We start from the raw sequence: 16,531 nt of genomic DNA, 5'->3' as shown, positions 1-16,531 counted from the left end.
ATGTTGGAGGGCTGCTGAACATCCCTGGAAGTCCCTAAGCAGTGTTGTCCAGATAATCAAGGGCTTGAGCAGCCCCTCAATCTCAGGCCCCCTGAGAATGAACTGCCGGCCCCAAAGAGCAGAGAACCATCACTGTCAGTTACCCATACCCCACCCCAAAATAGTGCTAGATCTGGGAGTAGAACCTATTTGCTGGGGCTGAAATAATAGCACAGCGGTGTAGGCGCGTTTACCTTGCATGTGACTGCCCAGGACGGACCTGGGTTTGATCTCAGGCATTTCATATGGTCCCCCAAACCAGGAGTGATTTCTGAGTGCATAGCCAGGAGTAACCCCTGCATCACTGGATGTGGTCCAAAAGCTCCCCTCCCCAAATCTGCTTGCTCTTTTCTCTGTTCCTCCCTTCTGTCTCTCCCCTCTCTATCGCTCTTTTCTGTCTTCTCATTCTTCTTTCTCCCTCCCCTTCCAGGCAGACAGACATCTACTTGCTTCTTTGGGGCCCTATGGAGGTCCAAATCTGGCTCAGTCCAGTGGTACTGCTTGTAGTGGGGTGACCATGGCCTGCCTCAGGTCCCATCTCTCAGCTGCCTGGAAAAATGCCCTTCCATGGGCTGGAGCAGTGGCGCAAGCTGTAAGATGTCTGCCTTGCACGCACCAGCCTAGGAGGAACTGTGGTTCTATCCCCCGGCATTCCATATGGTCCCCCAAGCCAGGAGCTATTTCTGAGTTTCTAGCCAGGAGTAACCCCTGAATGTCAATGGGTGTGGCCCAAATACCAAAAAATAAAAAAAATAAAAAAATAAGAGCCCTTCCTGCAAGTGCTTGCGAGCTGCGACATGGTGTGGATAGCACCTGGCATAGTACCTAGCGAGCACCTGACAAATATGCATCTTCTTATCAGGTTACAAGAATTTAAAGGAATTAACACATTTAGAATTAGCCTCTAGCATGTCATAGTTCTAATCTGAGTCACAGTGTTCGCATCCCCAACCTGGGATGTCTTTCCCCCCCTTTGAATTGACATCTTCAGGACAGGAGCTGGCTATTTCTCTCAGCATTCAGAGAGAAAAAAGACATGTTTGGAGCTCTGGGTGGTACCAGTTTCCTATTCCCCCTGAAGGGGGAAAGGGGAAGCCAGAGACCCAGCATGGCTCATTTGGGCCTGTTGGGACAAAGAGGTCCAGACCACTGACCTGGTGCCATATATCGTCTGAGTGATGAACAGTTTGGAGACCCTGCACCCCCTGCCGTATTCCTTCAGCTGTCAGGTTTCAGTCAGAAAATAATTTGAGAATAGGAGCCAGAGAGATAGTATAATCGGTAAGGGCATTTGCCTTGAATTCAGTCTACCCCAAATTTAATCATCAGCATCACATATAGTTTCTCAAGCATAGCCAGGAGTGATCCCTGAGCACAGAGCTAGGTGGAAACCCTAAACACTGCTGGATATGGCCCAGAAACAAAAAAAAAATTTTTTTTAATAGGGGAGTAAACTTGAGTGTCTACTGTGTACATAAATGCCTGCCGTCTCATGGCAACCTTGTAGCAGAACTGTGTGTTGCTGCCTCTCCACACAAGGAGAAGCTGAGTCTTCAGCGGACCCAGAGGTCCAGAGCACATGGCAACTCTCACAGAGGAAGTTCTCACAGGTACCATGTTTCCTATTCCCCTGAAGGGGGAAAGGGGAAGCCAGAGACCAGCATGGCTCATTTGGGCCTGTTGGACAAAGAGGTTCCAGACACTGACCTGTGCCATATATCGTTCTGGAGTGTATGAACAGTTTGGAGACCCCTGCACCCCCTGCCGTATTCCTTCAGCTGTCAGGTTTCAGTCAGAAAATAATTTGAGAATAGGGGCACAGAGAGATAGTATAATCGGTAGGGCATTTGCCTTGATTTCAGTCTAACCCCAAATTTAATCATCAGCATCACATATAGTTTCTCAAGCATAAGCCAGGAGTGATCCCTGGAGCACCAGAGCTAGGTGGAAACCCTAAACACTGCTGGATATGGCCCAGAAACAAAAAAAAATTTTTTTTAATTAGGGGAGTAAACTTGAGTGTCTACTGTGTACATAAATGCCTGCCCGTCTCATGGCAACCTTTTAGCAGAACTGTGTGTTGCTGCCTCTCCACAAGGAGAAGCTGAGTCTTCAGCGGACCCAGAGGTCCAGAGCACATGGCAACTCTCACAGAGGAAGTTCTCACAGGTACCAGTTTCCTATTCCCCTGAAGGGGGAAAGGGGAAGCCAGAGACCAGCATGGCTCATTTGGGCCTGTTGGACAAAGAGGTCCAGACACTGACCTGTGCCATATATCGTCTGAGTGATGAACAGTTTGGGAGACCCTGCACCCCCTGCCGTATTCCTTCAGCTGTCAGGTTTCAGTCAGAAAATAATTTGAGAATAGGGGCCAGAGAGATAGTATAATCGGTAGGGCATTTGCCTTGAATTCAGTCTACCCCAAATTTAATCATCAGCATCACATATAGTTTCTCAAGCATAGCCAGGAGTGATCCCTAGACACAGAGCTAGGTGGAAACCCCTAAACACTGCTTGGATATGGCCCAGAAACAAAAAAAAAATTTTTTTTAATTAGGGGGAGTAAACTTGAGTGTCTACTGTGTACATAAATGCCTGCCGTCTCATGGCAACCTTTTAGCAGAACTGTGTGTTGCTGCCTCTCCACAAGGAGAAGCTGAGTCTTCAGCGGACCCAGAGGTCCAGAGCACATGGCAACTCTCACAGAGGAAGTTCTCACAGGTACCAGTTTCCTATTCCCCTGAAGGGGGAAAGGGGAAGCCAGAGACCAGCATGGCTCATTTGGGCCTGTTGGACAAAGAGGTCCAGACACTGACCTGTGCCATATATCGTCTGAGTGATGAACAGTTTGGAGACCCTGCACCCCCTGCCGTATTCCTTCAGCTGTCAGGTTTCAGTCAGAAAATAATTTGAGAATAGGGGCCAGAGAGATAGTATAATCGGTAGGGCATTTGCCTTGAATTCAGTCTACCCCAAATTTAATCATCAGCATCACATATAGTTTCTCAAGCATAGCCAGGAGTGATCCCTGAGCACAGAGCTAGGTGGAAACCCTAAACACTGCTGGATATGGCCCAGAAACAAAAAAAAAATTTTTTTTAATTAGGGGAGTAAACTTGAGTGTCTACTGTGTACATAAATGCCTGCCGTCTCATGGCAACCTTTTAGCAGAACTGTGTGTTGCTGCCTCTCCACAAGGAGAAGCTGAGTCTTCAGCGGACCCAGAGGTCCAGAGCACATGGCAACTCTCACAGAGGAAGTGTGCATGGGTGTCTCCTAGTCTGTGAACAGGGTGAGACCCAGCTGCTTTGACACTGTGCATTATTTCCAGTCAGAGGACTGCACCCTACTTTTTTTCCCTGCAGATCTCTGTACTCTGTTATTACAGTATTTTTTTTTAATTTTGGGGGGATTTGGGTGCAGTTGAGCCATACCTGGCAGTACTTGGGGCTTATTCCTGGCTCTGTACTCAGGAATCACTCCTGGTGGGCTCAGGGAACATTGTAAGACTTGAACCTAACTGAGTCGGTAGAGTGCAAGGCAAGTGCCTTACCCACTCTACTCTCCAACCCTGGCCCTTTCTGGCCTCTCCCATTAAACCAGAAAGAGAGAGATCTGGACTAAGGACACAGGAGTTTGAAGTGTGTACTCAGAGAACCTAGGTTTGCTACCTACCACTGCATGACCTCTGAGTGCAGCCAGGTGTAGCCCAGGTGACCTCAGCACTTCTGGGAGCCCCTTTCCCACCAGCAGTACTCGGAAGGACCCTTGTATAGCTTCTGGACAAGCAGCAAGAGATGGGTTTAGGCAGAAGGGGAGGGTGGGACAGATGTCAGACCCCCCTCTCCCTCTCTGCTATCCCTGCTTTGCTGCTCCCCTGGGGTTCCAGACTCCTGACTCTGCGAAGTCCCTGGGTGGCTGCCAGCAGGGCCTGCATGAGTCAGCGGGCATTAAATATGCTCCTGGGGACCCACGGGGCCTGCCTCTGAGTCATCAGCCCAGACACCCCCTTAGTGTTTGTGTGTCTCCAAGGCCCCCAGAAGGGAACCAGAGGGAGAGCAGGGTCTTTCAAGAGGTCCTGTCGGGGAAGAGATGGACGGTCTTGGCCTGACAAGAAAGAGGCACCACCCATCTCTCAACTTTTTGCACCTACCATCCTGGGTGCTTGTGGCTGTACTCTTCTGCCATCACTCTCAGGGGTAGAAGAATGGGGCAGTTTGCTGGAAACTTGCCAACTGTCCAGCAGCTCTGCCTGGATTCAGGCCAGGAGATGAGCTTCTCTGCCCAGGCAAGAGCACTTCAGCTCCCAGACTTCCTGCCAGCCCCACATCCTGGGTTTGGGCTTTGTGACTTGGGGTGGGGAGACACTGACCTAGAAGACAGGCACAAGTTTTTGGAAAAAAGCCCCTTGAGAGGAGCGCTCTCTTTCCCAGCAACCCTTGCTCCCAGAGGCCTCTGGAAGCAGAGGAGTCATAGGGAATCTCACCCTGACTAAAGCCTCTCCAAAACTAGAAGGACAGCCTGGCGAACTTCCAGGGAGCCCTGGTCCTTTGTGCTTTCAGCGAAGAAGGGCTAAAGCCTGGATTTTAGGAACTGGTCTCTTTTTTTGATTGGGGAGGGGTGTGGGCATAACCTGTGGTGCTCAGGACTTATTCCTAACTCTGTGCTCAGGGGTCTCTCCTGTTGGCCTTGGAAACTATATGAGGTGCAGGGATTGAATTGGGTCGGCTACATGCAAAGCAAGCTCCCTGTTCACAATTCTATCATTCCAGGTCTCAAACTGGTTTCTTCTATGAGAAGGCTGAGGTCTTTTTTTTATTTTTTAGGGAGGTGTAGTGTAGGAGTCTCACCCAGAAGCATCCTGAGATTAGTCCTGGTTCTATACTCAGGTGTCATTCCTAGTGGTGCTCAGAGATCTATCTGTGGTGCTAAGGATTTAAGTGGGTCAGTTACCCACAAGACAAGTGCTCTTTCTACTGGAATATTGCTTTAGCCACAAGCCTGAGGTCTTGTAAGATTCTCCCCCCTCATTTTCACCATATGGACATGGGGGAGTCCTTGAAAGTATTTCCTCTTCCCAAGGAGGTCCAGGGCTCCTCTATATCAAGAAAGGAGAGGGTTCCTCTAGGAGAGAAAAAGGGAATTCAAAGAGTAGATGTACGAATGTACCCCATTCTTCCAATATGCCATTTGGTCTCAGGGTCCCTGTTGTCCTAGCTGTTAAATGGCACTAATTGCACTTACTTTAGGGTTGGGTTGGTGTGAGTCTAAAAAATAAAGAGCTTTTGGGGAAACATCTTTGGGGGCAGAGGGGCTGCTAGTAGATATGAAGGGAGGTGAGTGATCTCTCTAAGGAGAATTGCCATCCTCATTTGCAAGAGAGGAGGAAGGGCAGAGAATGCTGCTACTCCCATAACCTCACCTCCTTGACCTCGGCAGCTGCAGACCTGGACCTAATTGACAGGCCATAAATATCCATGAATGGGCCAAATTCCACGGTGGGCTTCAGCGTGGGGCAGCTCTGCTTAGCCACAGCTCCCTGGGTAGCTGTGTTAATTCTGCTCTGCTCAAAAGCCAGATAATGATGCAAGGTGCTTGCAGCTGAGGCATGGAACTCCCAGAGAGGGGCAGCCAGCTACATCTTCCCCTTGTCCCTCATCAGGCAGGCCTTGTGGCTATTTCTCAGGATTTCTATTGCCATAGTAGGCAGAAAGGGGACTGTGGAGCTGGGGAGGTGACCTTCCTAAGACTCCAGGTCCCAAACAACCCGCCCCAAAAAGAAAAAGGTGCGGAGGTAGAGCACCTGCCTTGCATGGCTGAAGCCCGTGTGATCCCAATCTTGACCTTCCAGCCCAAGAAATTTTCACCAGTATGGCATATTGGGGAGTCCTTGAAAGTATCTCCTCTTCCCAGAGAGGTCCTGGGCTCCTCTATATCAATAAAGCGAGAAGGTTCGCCTAGGAGAAAATAGGGAATTCAAGGAGTAGATGTTGGTTGTTCAGGCATTGCAGATTGTGTATGTCACACATATATAATAGATGTAAAGTAGATGTGTTCCTTGCTGCTTTGTGTATTGCTTTCTCTGCTGCCATAGGGCCTGTCCTGAAGCTTTGCCTAGCGGGCTGGCCTGCAGGGGGAGGAGAGCAATGGCGTCATTGTCCATTGGTGTCGCTGTCCTGGGTGCTGAGCAGGCAGCAGCTCCAAAAGCTCTGGGCTCCTGAACCTTTTATTTGTTTATTTATTTATTTTTGGTTTTGGTTCACACCGGGTGACACTCAGGAGTTACTCCTGGCTATGCACTCAGAAATCTTGCCTGGCTTGGGGGATCATATGGGACATATGGGGGATCGAACCGAGGTCCATCCTGGGTCAGCTGCGTGCAAGGCAAACACCCTACAGCTGCACCATTGCTTCAACCCCAGGAGCTCCGGAACCTTGAGGCTAATCATATGCCTCCACTTCCTTTCCCTGCTGTCCCCTCTCCATGCTTCTGCTGGGACCACAAAATCCCAAAGATGTGAGTTGTACTGGAAGTCCCTAGAATCAAGTGTCCACTTCCTTGAGAGCTTATACCACACACTAGGCTAAGGCTAACGGCTGCTGTGAAGGTCAGAGTAACAGCATAGCAGGAAGGGTGTTTGCCTTGCATACAGCCAACGTAGGTTCAATCCCCGGCATCCCATATGGTCCCCTGAGACTGCCAGGGACAATTTCCGAGTGTAGAGTCAGGAGTAACCTCTGAGCACTGCCAGGTGTGGCCCAAAAACCAAATAAATAAATAAATAAATAAATAAAGGCTACTGTGGAACCACCACCAAAGGGTCTGGGGATGACAATTGAGGGAAATAACTCTGTTTAATGCCGGCATTTTCCCCTAATAGTATTCCTTGGAGTGTAGCCATGAAAAAGAAGAATTTATAGAAGGTCAAGGGAGTTTGGGAAATGCTGGACTGAACAAAACCAAACAGGTTTCTCAGTTGTATGACCTTGGAAACTCTTAGCAAGTTTCTGTGTACCACGTCTTTCCAAAGGGATTCTGAATGGATAGGAACCCCTGAGCTTGGTGGTCAGTGTGGGATTAGAAGGGATTTTCATGACTGTTAGCTAGGTTCTTTGGCTCCTGTTTCCCTGTTCATAAAATGAATGCTGCATATCACATAGTGGATTCTTAGTAAATAGTTTTTCTGGATCACATTCAGCAGTGCTGAGGCCTTACTTCAGGCTCAGTGCTCAGATCACTCCAGGTAGGTTCAGGGGACCATATGTGATGCTGGGGATTGAATCAGAACTGACTTGTGCAGCCCTACTCCACTCTCTCTGAGCTCTCATTTAAAAAAAAAAAAAAAAAAAGAATGATCTGACTATACTGGGGTCTCTCAAACACAATAGCACTGATGACTTCATCTTCACCAGTTACCAGCACTTCAGACTTGGGCAACTCAACACTCCTTATCTCATTATTTTTCTCTCTAAAGTGGAGCCCATAATAGTATCAAAGGGTTGTTGTGAGCTATAAATGGATGGAACCAGCCATAACACTCTGATAAAGCATTTACCTTGGCTGTGGCACACCTTAGTTCAAATTCCTGTGACACCACATGGTTCCTGAGCATTGCCACTCATCACTCCTGATTATAGAGCCAAAAGTAGCCCCTGAACATCACTGGATGTGGCCCCAACCAGACAACCAGGGAGAACCAGAAAATAAATAGAAAACCATAAAATTCATTGTCCAAGTTGGGCCCAGAGAGATAGTACAGATATAGGGTATTTACTTTGTATGGTGTCAACTTGTCAACATCCCATATGGCCCTCTGCACCTACCAGGAGTGTAGAGCCCGGAGTAAATCCTAAACAAATCCTAAAAAAATGGGTGTGGGACACTGTTGAGACAAGGAAAAGAACTCAAAGATCTGGGGTACATGCTTTGTCGGTAGGAGACCCAGTTCATCCTATATCAGGTTCCAATTGTACCACCTCAGGTGAGACCCCAAAACCAAAAGTTTAAGAAGGAGGGAGGGAGGAGAAAAGACACTAATAACTCATGGGCTCTGACATGAGAGTAGGGCAATTCAAAGATGTCCTGCATGGTGGACACTATATAAACATGGCTCCTCCTGTGGCATTGTACAGAAGTTCAGTCCCTCAAACTAGCCAGTGTAGAGCTGCTTTGATTGAAGAAGCATGTGGGAGGGCTGCTTAGCCACCCCTCACTGACCCTCTGGACTCCAAAAGTCTACCATCCCTCCTCAGCCCTGCAGTGCAGTGGAACCCACTGACCTTTCTCTAAGCTCTCTGGGCCCTGCTCGGGGATTCTCAACTCATTGGCATACACCTCTCCTGGGAAAGAGCCTTATCTTGCTCCCCACTTTCTCATCAGCTTTGACTTCCAGGCTGCACAAGAGGGTCTGTCCCTCGCATGTCTCATCCCAGCCCCGTTTACATACGGTGCTTTTTTTCCTGTGCTTTTCCAGTCTGTAGAGCCCCTCATTGCCTCTCCACCTCCTCCCAGAATTTTGTGCTGTGGTTGATGTGGGACAGATGCAGTATGAATGAACAACAGAACATGCTCCAGCCAGTATAAGAGATGGGGGCAGGGATTCTTCCAGAACACCCTCCCCAAGCCTTGTCCCAGATAAGGGAAGGGAAGAATCCCTAAATGGAACAATAGAGAAGGGCATTTGGTGTGGCCCTGGTGCGATTCATGAGTGGGAGATTGCCCTGGGTGAGAGACTGTGCTGATCATGGATGGGGCCCAGCTGGGGAAATGGGGCAAGCTGGTGACCTACAGGATTAAGGGGCCAGAGGGCTGGGTGCTTTGGATTAATGGTCCCTCCAGTCTCAGGTCTTTTCAAGCCTCAGAAAGGAGGGCAAGTGGGGAGGGGGCCTTCCCTTGTTCTGCTCTCTCCTCCCTATGCTGCCTGCATTCTGCCCCAGCCTGAATGTGGACTTGATTGTGGCCTCCTCTGTTCCCCAGACAGCTGGGGTGGGGGGATGCTTCGCTCCTGGCTCCTGGCTCCCAGCTCCCGCAAGGCCCCTGCTGGCAGTCCATTCATAGCCATATTCCTTGGCGGTCTCCCACCCCCAATTAGGCTGCCTCAAAACTCCCCCCACACACACACAGCCCAGAATTATCCTGAAAGAGTCCCACTGCCTGAAATGAGTGAGCCCAAGGCATGGGGCAGCTGAAAGGGCAGTGGGGCCTCTGGCATATTGTTCACCAACAAATTGCATTTGTCAGGGCTTTTTTGTTTGTTTTTTTTTTCAAACGCTACAAACTGTGGCTTTTGTGACATCTTCCTTACCCCCATGCTGGCCCTGAAGAACAACCCAGGGCAAGACAGATGTGTGCCCCCCTCAAGTCTGCAACTGCAACATAAGTGCACCCCAAGAAGCATGTAGAACTGACTGTGCAGCATGATGAAGGGGCCACTGTGCCCCTCCCTCCCTTCCCCAGACTCAAGGGGACCAGCTCTGCTTTCTAGAAGAGACTGCAAGCTGGTCCCTGAAGGAGACTGTGGGTTTTGTCTTATTCCAGGCTCCTTTTCTCCTCACTTTCTCCTGGGCCTTGTACCAACCTGGCTGTCTTGCTGTCTCCCCTCTGTAGCAGCTTCCTCTCAATGCTGCAACTACCCCTGCCCCAGGCCCTATCTAGGTGCTTATAAGCTCTCTCATTTTCTCTTATTCCCTATTATTTCTCTGTCTCTCTCATTCCCTCATTCTCTCTCCCCACACCTCCCTCTCTCTAACTTCCCCCCTCTCTAACTTCTGAGAAACTGGGGAGCTATAGCCTGAGTCTGTCCTTTTGACTCCCACAGCTCCTTAGCTCCTTGACTGCTTTTCCCTCCTTTCTAGTCATCCCAGAGGCCTTGTTATTAGGGTGGTGATGACCCCCATTGTCAGGCCTGTCTGGCCCTGGCATGAAAGGTAGAGTTTTGGCAGAGAAGGGAGGCTCGGCCCAGTTCCAGCTCATTCTCTGCAGTCTGGAGCCTGTAATGTGCTTGGGGCAGGACTGGCAGGCCCTGGTGGGGGCAGCGGCCCTGTCACTAGGACAACAGCAGGGAACCCTGAGGAGGGGGCGAGGAGGGGGAGCAGGTGGTTCTTTGTCTAGACTGGAAGAAGGGAGAGAGGCCCTTATGGGATTGCAGCCCCCCACCCCCAAAGCTCCCAGGGAGGGATCTGGGGGCCCTGCCCCAGTGAATGCCCAGCAGCAGAGGTTCTTTGTTGACCTCTGTTCTCTGCAGTGCTTCTCACCCCAGCCCCCACAAGTTCCCCCAACCTAGAGCCAGGCTTGAATCCTATTGGGTGCAGGGATAGAAAGGGACACTGATCAGCACTGTGCCGCTCATTGGGCTTCCTTCTTAACAACAAAATCAGAAATGTTGCTTTTGGGGGCCTTTTACTACTTTAAAAATCTGTTAGGGGACTGGAGAGATAATACAGAGGTCAGAGTACTTGTCTTACACATGGCTGATAACAGGTTTAATTTCCTGACATCCTACATAGTCCCTCAAGTTCACCAGGAGTGATCCCTGAATTCAAAGCTAGGAGTAATGGCTAGAGCAATAGTACAGAGGAGAGGGTGCCTTTTTTTTTCTTGCATGCAGCTGATCTGGGTTTGATCCCTAGAATCCCATATGGTACCCTCCCCAAACACCTCCAGAAGTGATTCCCAAGTACAAACCCAAGAGCAACCCTGAGCATCCTTGGATGTGGCCCCAAAATAAAACAAAAAAGCTCCTGGGGAGGGATCTAGGGGCCTAAAGTAAGCTCTAAACATGAGTATGGCTCCTTGAAACACACACACAAATGTCTGTTGGGCTAGAGAGTCAGAGGTTAAGGTGCTTGCCTGGCATGGTACAGAGCTTTTCCAGGCTTAGCATTAGAGTCACTGGGAAAAGAAGTGGAGTTGCTAGGAATACTAGACTTGGGAGCCAAGGTGCTAAGTGCAGAGAACAGAAAGGCACCATATCCACACACAAGAGCACAGTCCCTTTGGGAGCCAAGGTCACCCAGCATGCATAGGGGTTTGTATAGGAGTGTGTGTGCACATGTGTGTGGCTGTATGCTCATGGACATCATATAAATGCGGGCATAAAGACATTCCACCCAAACAGATCACTTGTATATCATGTTTCCAGCACCTCAACCACCACCACCACCACTAAATTCCTCTTCCTTGATGTGCATTACTCTTGTCCCAGCTCTAGAAGAAGGGAGAGGAGCAAGTGCATAATTTTCTTACTCATGTATTTGACAAGTCAGATGGAGCCCCCTCTAAGGTCTCTAGAGTCCTGTAGGATTTTCAGTTGTTGTCAGTGTCCTTGGACACATCCCAGACATGGCCTAGGTCTCTGGACAGAGGCCCTGGAGAGATGAACCAGCGAGTGGTGGTGGAGATGGGGTAACTGGGGCAGGACTGAGGGGGTGCCCCCTCACCCTGCTGCTGTATGTGCTTTTCCTTCAGTTTGACCCTGGGAACACAGGCTACATCAGCACAGGCAAGTTCCGGAGCCTCCTGGAGAACCACAGCTCCAAGCTGGACCCGCACAAAAGGGAGGTGCTCCTGGCGCTTGCTGACAGCCATGCGGATGGACAGATCAGCTACCAGGATTTTGCCAACCTGGTGAGCGCTTGGGGGTCCCTTACTACTGGAAGGGGCTGTTTGGGGATTGCCTAGAGGAGTGGTTTTTAGTCTCCCAGCACAAATAGATTGAAGTGGCTGATCTACCACTGTGGTTGTTAACTGTCTAAGGTTGTTAACAGTCTAAGAACTGGCATTTGGATTAAGTGCCTGTCCACTGATGTCAGAAGATTGGCACCCCTGTGAACCTAGAGAACTCTCTTAGACAATTAAAGGGAGTGATTTTTAGTGCCTTAACACTGAAAAGGTTCAGGCTTCAACAGTTGAAAAGATACCACCAAGGACCAGTTCTCTTGCTCTCTTGGTTCTGCCATTTTTTTGTATTTTTGGTTCTCTTACTCTTAGAGAAGTCCAGACAATTCACATCCTCCTGTGGAGTAACAAAGAGGCTGCTGCCACTCTAGCCCTCATACTGTTTTCCCTTGCAGGGGAAGAGATGGTCTCATGTCTTTTGGTAGTTTCTGCACAAGGCTTAGAATTTTTTCCTTCTGGCCTAAATTGGATTAGTGGGATATGTTTTTTTGTTTGTTTGTTTGTTTGTTTGTTCTTGTTTTTTTGGGTTATATCCAACAGTGCTCAGGGCTTACTCCTGGCTCTGTGTTTAGAGTTATCTTCTCGAGTGGCTCAGGGACCATATGAGGTTCCAAGGATCAAATCTGGGTAGGCTGCATGCAAAGTAAATATGCTACCTACTCTCTAATCACTCTGGCCCTGGATTAGTGGAGTATATTTATGAACTCAAACTAGCTGGTGACTGCTCTGAGCTGTTCAGAGCAACTATGATGGCATTTGATTGGTGTTCAGTGGAGGCAGCATTTTCTCCATGTTGGAGTGATGGCTGGGACATCTGTAGAAGCTGCATGAACTAGTAAGTACGATGAATACAAGGCCGAAGTCTCAATTTGCTTTCCCTTTTGATGAAATGGAGACAGCCGCCTCTCATCTTGTCACCAAGGAGGGGCCAAAGTGAAGCAACAGCTGTGAAGTTCTCAGATTCCTAGGATTCAAAGGCTTTGAGAGGGCTCCAGTGCCATCCTGCCCTGTCACTGTGCCAGGGGACCTCTCTAATGTGTGATGTGATTGTCCAAGCTTAAAAAAAATTTTTTTAGGGGCCGGCGAGGTGGCACTAGAGGTAAGGTGTCTGCCTTGTAAGCGCTAGCCAAGGAAGGACCATGGTTCGATCCCCCGGCGTCCCATATGGTCCCCCCAAGCCAGGGGCGATTTCTGAGTGCTAACCAGGAGTAACCCCTGAGCATCAAATGGGTGTGGCCCAAAAACAAAAAAAAATTTTTAATGGGGTCTGAGTAATAGGATAGCAGGTAGGACTCTTACTTTTTTTTCTTCTGGTTTTTGAATTTTGGACCACAACCAGCCACGCTCAGGGCTTACTCCTGGCTCTGTACTCAGAAATCGCTCCTGACCAGCTCGGGAACCTTATGGGATGACGGGGATTGAACCTGGGTCTTTCCCAGGATGTTTGCATACAAGGCAAATGCTCTACTGCTGTAGCAGTGCTATCTCTCTGGCCCCAGGACTCTTGCTTTACATGTAGCAGATCCATGCTTATTCCCTAGCAAACTATACTGCTCCACCAGGAGTGATCCCTGAGCACAGACAGAGTCAAGAGTAAACTTTGAGAGACCAGAGTGATAGAACAGCAAGTAGGGCATTTGCCTTGCACACTGCCAACCTGGATTAGATTCCTGGTATCTCTCTCCCTGTTTTTTTGTTTTGTTTTGTTTTTGTGCTACACCCGGTAACGCTCAGGGGTTATTCCTGGCTATGCGCTCAGAGTCGCTCCTGGCTTGGGGGACCATATGGGACGCTGGGGGATCGAACTGTGGTCCATCCTAGTGCTGGCAAGGCACCTTATCTCTAGCGCCACCATGCTGGCCCCAGATTCCTGGTATCTCATATGGTCCCCGGAGACTGCCAGGAGTGATTCTGACCGAAGAGCCAGGAGTAATCCCTGAGCAACACCGGGTTTGCCCCCAACCAAAAAAAAAAAAAGAATAAACCTTGAGCATCACCAGGTGTGACATAAAGGGATGTGTGTTGGAGTGATCGTATAGCAGATAGAGTACCCAGGTTTAATCCCAGCATCCCATATGATCCCCCAATAATAATACCAGAAATAATGCCTGGTATACAGAACCAGGAGTAAGCTTGGAGCATCGCCAGGTGTAGTTTATAATATTTTTTTCTGATTTTTTTTTTTTTTTTTTGGTGAAGGGAACTAAACCTGAGACCTCATTCACACAAGATAGTGCTCTACTGCCAAACTGCAGCTCCATCCCTGATGCTTACTTAGGCTTTAGGCTTGCTTTAATTGCTCCTTGGCTGAGGGCCTGCCTTTGCCCAGCATGCTTGCAGAGAGCAGCTGCAAGACAGTTAAGGGTGAAGGAATACACTGGTATTCTCATGAACTAAACCTGCTGGAGGGTAGGGGATTGACTTGAAATGATCAGGGGGTGGGCCCGGAGAGATAGCACAGCGGCGTTTACCTTGCAAGCAGCTGATCCAGGACCAAAGGTGGTTGGTTCGAATCCCGGTGTCCCATATGGTCCCCCGTGCCTGCCAGGAGCTATTTCTGAGCAGACAGCGAGGAGTAACCCCTGAGCAACGCCGGGTGTGGCCCAAAAACCAAAAAAAAACAACAACAAAAAAAGAAATGATCAGGGGGTGAGGGTGAGGGATGGTCAAGATCCATGGGATGGGAGGGATGAACTCAGCAGGACCACCAGAGACCAGCTCTGGACTTGAGCCTGCCCGAGTCCCTCTATATGTTCATCCCTAGTACACCAGCTGCAGCAAAGGACCTGTAACAGAGGGCCGGCAGAGAAGGGCATCAAACAGGCTACTGAGGTGATTCTCTGCAGCCAGGGCTGTGAGGTACCTACTGCGGAATCTTTGGTAACTTGTTGCTCAACCCTTTTGGTCTCGCTGCTCAATGTCTGAACTGGTGCAGCCAGTGAACTGTTTTATCCAAGTTCACGTGAGCTGGGCTATTTGGGAGACCAGCCAAGATGGGGTTCACTGTGCTCAGGAATCCCCTAAGCAGGGCAGAAGGCTTAGGGCCTGGAATAAGGGAGATGGTTACCACTCCAGTCTCTGCTTTCCACTCACTACATAACTCCTGGATTGGTTTGGGTTTGTTTTTGTTTGTTTGTGTTTTGGACCACACTTGGTTGTGCTCAAGATTTACTTCTAGCTCCATGTTTAAGAATTACTCCTGGGCCCGGAGTGATAGCACAGTGGCGTTTGCCTTGCAAGCAGCCGATCCAGGACCAAAGGTGGTTGGTTCGAATCCCGGTGTCCCATATGGTCCCCCGTGCCTGCCAGGAGCTATTTCTTTTTTTTTTTTTTTTTTTGTGGTTTTTGGGTCACACCCAGCAGTGCTCAGGGGTTACTCCTGGCTTCATGCTCAGAAATTGCTCCTGGCAGGCACGGGGGACCATATGGGACGCCGGGATTCGAACCGATGACCTTCTGCATGAAAGGCAAATGCCTTACCTCCATGCTATCTCTCCGGCCCCCAGGAGCTATTTCTGAGCAGACAGCCAGGAGTAACCCCTGAGCACCGCCGGGTGTGACCCAAAAAAAGAAAAAAAAAAAAAAAAAAGAAAAAAAGAATTACTCCTGGCAATGTCTGGGGAGCTCTACGGGATGCCGGGGATTAAATCCAGGTCAGCCATGTGCAAAGCAATTGTGACTATACTATTGCTTTGACCCAATAACCTCTTGTTTCAAGCTGGAGTTTTCCCCATTGGTAAAATGAAGCCAAAAGATGCGCATTTTGGGGTTACTCTAAGTGTCAAAGAAGATGAACTATTTGAAAGTGTTCTGTTGGGTGAGGGCACTCCCAACAGTGCTCAGGGGACATGTGGCAGCAGGGATTAAACTCAGGACCTTACTAGTGCTCTACTTGTCGCTAATGTTTTTCCACTGGATTATCCTTTGTGACTCTTTTGCCAACACAATCATTTCAGGGCCTCACAGTGCTTCACCCAGGCCGCCCTCAGCAAAGAATTTACATTAGAGTTGAATGGTCAGGGTTGGCAGGGCTGGGTCGGCAAGTTGTGTGCTAGTCTGGGAAAGCTGGTAGAGGGATGTTTGAGGACTAAAATCTGCCCTCCCGGAGGCCTGGAATGAGTGCAGCCATCCAGAAAAAAAAAGAGGCTTCCTCCTCCAGTTGGCACGAAAGCACCATCTGGGCGAGCCAGGACCCTGGAGCCAGGCAGATTTGAATGAGTCCCAACTGTGAGTGACTGACTCTGGGCGCTTGAGAAAATCCCTTACTCTCTCCAAGCCTGAGTCCCGTCCTTGTCATGAGGATAATGTTCTGCCCCCACCCCCTGCAACCACTCAGTTGACCAGTCCTTTCACTGCTGTTGACTCACTGTCGACCGTTGGCTCTCCTCATAAGCTCCAAGTGTCTGAGATCCCCAGTCCTGCCAAGCCTGGCACAGTTATAGCCACTTCCTGGTGCCATTGCCATTGCTGTGAATGCCCTCACAGGCCTGAGGATATGGGCAGAGGCTAATTTTTGTGCATATGCACCTAAGGAATGGAAGAGGTGGATAGTAGTGGCTGAGGCGAGGGGGTTGTTTGGCAGTGGGACACCCAGGCATTGAGAGCCCTCTTATGTGGTGCTAGAAGCCAGATGCCAAGATTGTAGATGTAGCAGGGATGAGACAGGAATCACTCTACAGGATTCTTCCATCAGGTGCAGCTGCAGGAGTGAGCTTTTTGTTTATTTTTTATTTTGGCCACACCTAGCAATGGTTGGGGGTTACTCCCAACTCTACACTGAAGAATTACTCCTGGAAGTGCTCAGGGGGCAACATA

General features: G+C 49.4%; 1 protein-coding gene across 2 annotated transcripts in view; it reads left to right on the top strand.

Annotated features, from left to right (window-relative positions):
* RHBDL3 (rhomboid like 3) overlaps nucleotides 1–16,531 on the top strand; it is a 66,439-nt gene that overhangs the window by 10,730 nt on the left and 39,178 nt on the right. The window contains exon 3 of one of the 2 annotated variants that reach the window (XM_049772207.1): nucleotides 11,507–11,665. The exons of the other annotated variant lie outside the window; for it this stretch is intronic. Within the exon in view, the coding sequence (XP_049628164.1) occupies nucleotides 11,507–11,665 (159 nt within the window). The remainder of the gene's footprint in view (nucleotides 1–11,506; nucleotides 11,666–16,531) is intronic. 2 annotated transcript variants of the gene reach the window in all.

This window comes from Suncus etruscus, chromosome 1 (assembly GCF_024139225.1).
Source record: "Suncus etruscus isolate mSunEtr1 chromosome 1, mSunEtr1.pri.cur, whole genome shotgun sequence".
NCBI classification, from domain to species: domain Eukaryota; kingdom Metazoa; phylum Chordata; class Mammalia; order Eulipotyphla; family Soricidae; genus Suncus; species Suncus etruscus.
This window is presented reverse-complemented; position numbering and strand designations above follow the sequence as displayed.